This window comes from Cotesia glomerata, unplaced genomic scaffold (genome assembly GCF_020080835.1).
Source record: "Cotesia glomerata isolate CgM1 unplaced genomic scaffold, MPM_Cglom_v2.3 scaffold_2022, whole genome shotgun sequence".
NCBI classification, from domain to species: Eukaryota; Metazoa; Arthropoda; class Insecta; order Hymenoptera; family Braconidae; genus Cotesia; species Cotesia glomerata.
The window spans coordinates 279-2,283 of NW_025402467.1; the positions used below are offsets into that span (position 1 = coordinate 279).

General features: G+C 28.6%; 1 protein-coding gene across 1 annotated transcript; it reads right to left on the reverse strand.

Annotated features, from left to right (window-relative positions):
• Positions 1-747: 747 nt before the first annotated feature.
• LOC123274060 (transmembrane protein 161B-like) lies at positions 748-1,313 on the reverse strand. Its single transcript, XM_044741560.1, has 3 exons — positions 1,071-1,313; positions 883-999; positions 748-794 (listed from the first exon to the last, which is right to left on the reverse strand). The coding sequence occupies exons 1-3, from the start codon at positions 1,208-1,210 to the stop codon at positions 776-778; spliced, it is 276 nt and encodes a 91-aa protein (XP_044597495.1). The 5' UTR covers positions 1,211-1,313; the 3' UTR covers positions 748-775.
• Between the last annotated feature and the right edge of the window lie 692 nt (positions 1,314-2,005).

The following is a 2,005-nucleotide window of genomic DNA, read 5'->3' on the forward strand; positions in this document are numbered from 1 at the left end:
ATAATGTCAGGGGTGAGCTTATATCTTTAAAATGTCAATAGTCAAGAATCCACAGTACAATTTAACAAATATCTTATTGAACTATTGACATTTTTAAAAGATAGCAGCTCACCCCGACATTACACTCATCAAGACCTTTCATTTGGTAACCACATGCATTTTAGTATATTTTTTTCATATACTTTGCTTATATATATAATATACATAAATATATGAAAGAATTGATGTGAGCTACTCAAATGAAAGGTCTCGATAATGCTATGTCTGGGAGCTATCTTCAAAAATGTCAATAGTTCACAAGGTACACGGTCATTTCTTAATTATGTATCTAAAGATAGAGCATTTTCGGTACAGCCTAAATTGGAGTAAAATTTTTCTTATTCTCTTAATAATATAAATTAATGTTACCTTTTTTTGTAAATCGACATTAGTTATTCTACCGGATTCTTTTTTTAATTTCTCTAGTCTCTGCTCAGCCAAATTTAAATACGACTGCAGATACATTGGCATCAATAATAATTTTAATAAAGCTACAACGATAATAGCAATCAGTCTCAAACTTTCAAATGCAAAATGCTAAGGTCATCCTGAAAAATCATAGAATAAGAATTAAAGTAAAAAAATAAATAAATAAATAATTCAAATTACTTACAGTGGACCACTTGCTCCCGTAAAAACTCTTACAGTAAAAGATAATCTCGACTTATAGGTTTAATCCACAAACAAACTAGCAGTAAAGGCGACATGACTTATGTTTGCTAATAATAATAAAGGTTTACGCTTGTTTGTGGTAACTGAAATACTAAAATTGTTGTTATTAATTTTTTTTTTTTACAATAAGTTATTTAGTAATAATAAATTTTTTAAGAATAATAAAAATACATTAAAGCATCTGAGTGCATTTGAGCCATCCTCAGACCCGGAAATGTTAGCAACGAGCCAAGTAATCCACACCAAACAGCTAGAGAAAACTTCAAAACTATCCTTGATGCTGGTCCCCTAAAATAATTATTTTAAAATTAATTTTTAATTGTATGGATGTAAAAATTATTTTTATTTTCAATTCTTACGTAGAAGAGAGTCCATGTTCGCCAAGAAATTTAGTTGCACTTTGATTGAAACTGGTGTAAGCTTTGTTCAGACCAATTTCTATAATTTTTTCGTCAATAATTTGAACTGCTAATGCAATTAATAAATAAACGATTCCCATGACGATACATGTTGATCTTTCGCCAGTATTTTCATTGCTTTTGAAGTATTGGATCCATAGGACTATCAATATTTTACTGAATTTTTTAATTAAGGAATTATAAATGAATTAATTTTAAGACCAACGCGAAATTCAAGAGGATAAAAAAAAAATATTGCACATATTCTTATAACACACAGACATTGACAAAAAATTGTTATGTCTATAAAGAAAAATAAGTTCACTTGAGTCAAGAAAATATTTTTCTTCCTAATTATTTTCTTGAGCAAAAAAAATTTTTTTTTGACACAAGAAATTTCTACTTATTCCAACAAAATTATTTTTTACCTTAAGAAATACGTATCATGATCCAAGAAAATTTATTTAAGTCAACGCTTGAAATTGCACTTATGACGTTTCTGAGCTCTTCGAGCTTAAAAATACAATTTGTGTTATTTTGAGCTCTCCGAGCTCAAAGAAATAGCTTTGTATATTTTCGAGCTCAAAAGGCCGATAGAAGTTTAATAAAACAGTATTTTTTGAATTTTCAAACTGGAATAATTTCTAAATGAATGAATCAATTTTCACGCGGTTGGCAGTATTCCACGCACTCTTTCAGAATCTATGATATACTTTTGAACACAAACTGATCGAACCGAAAATCTTAGAGAAATTTGAAAAATTCACTTTTTCCGAATTTTTTCGACAACGATAACTCACGAACCAATCAACTAATTTTCGTTCGTAATTTTTGGGCTCTAATAATTATTCTATTTCGTCAAAATGATCCAAAAAGAAATCTCGAAGTTTATCTAA

Excerpts from the sequence above, each read along its gene's own strand:
- LOC123274060 (XM_044741560.1), bottom strand. The coding sequence starts at position 1,210 with ATGGGAATCGTTTATTTATTAATTGCATTAGCAGTTCAAATTATTGAC. Across the intron at positions 1,000-1,070 it reads GAACATGGACTCTCTTCTAC|GGGACCAGCATCAAGGATAG; the intron begins GTAAGAATTGAA and ends TAATTATTTTAG.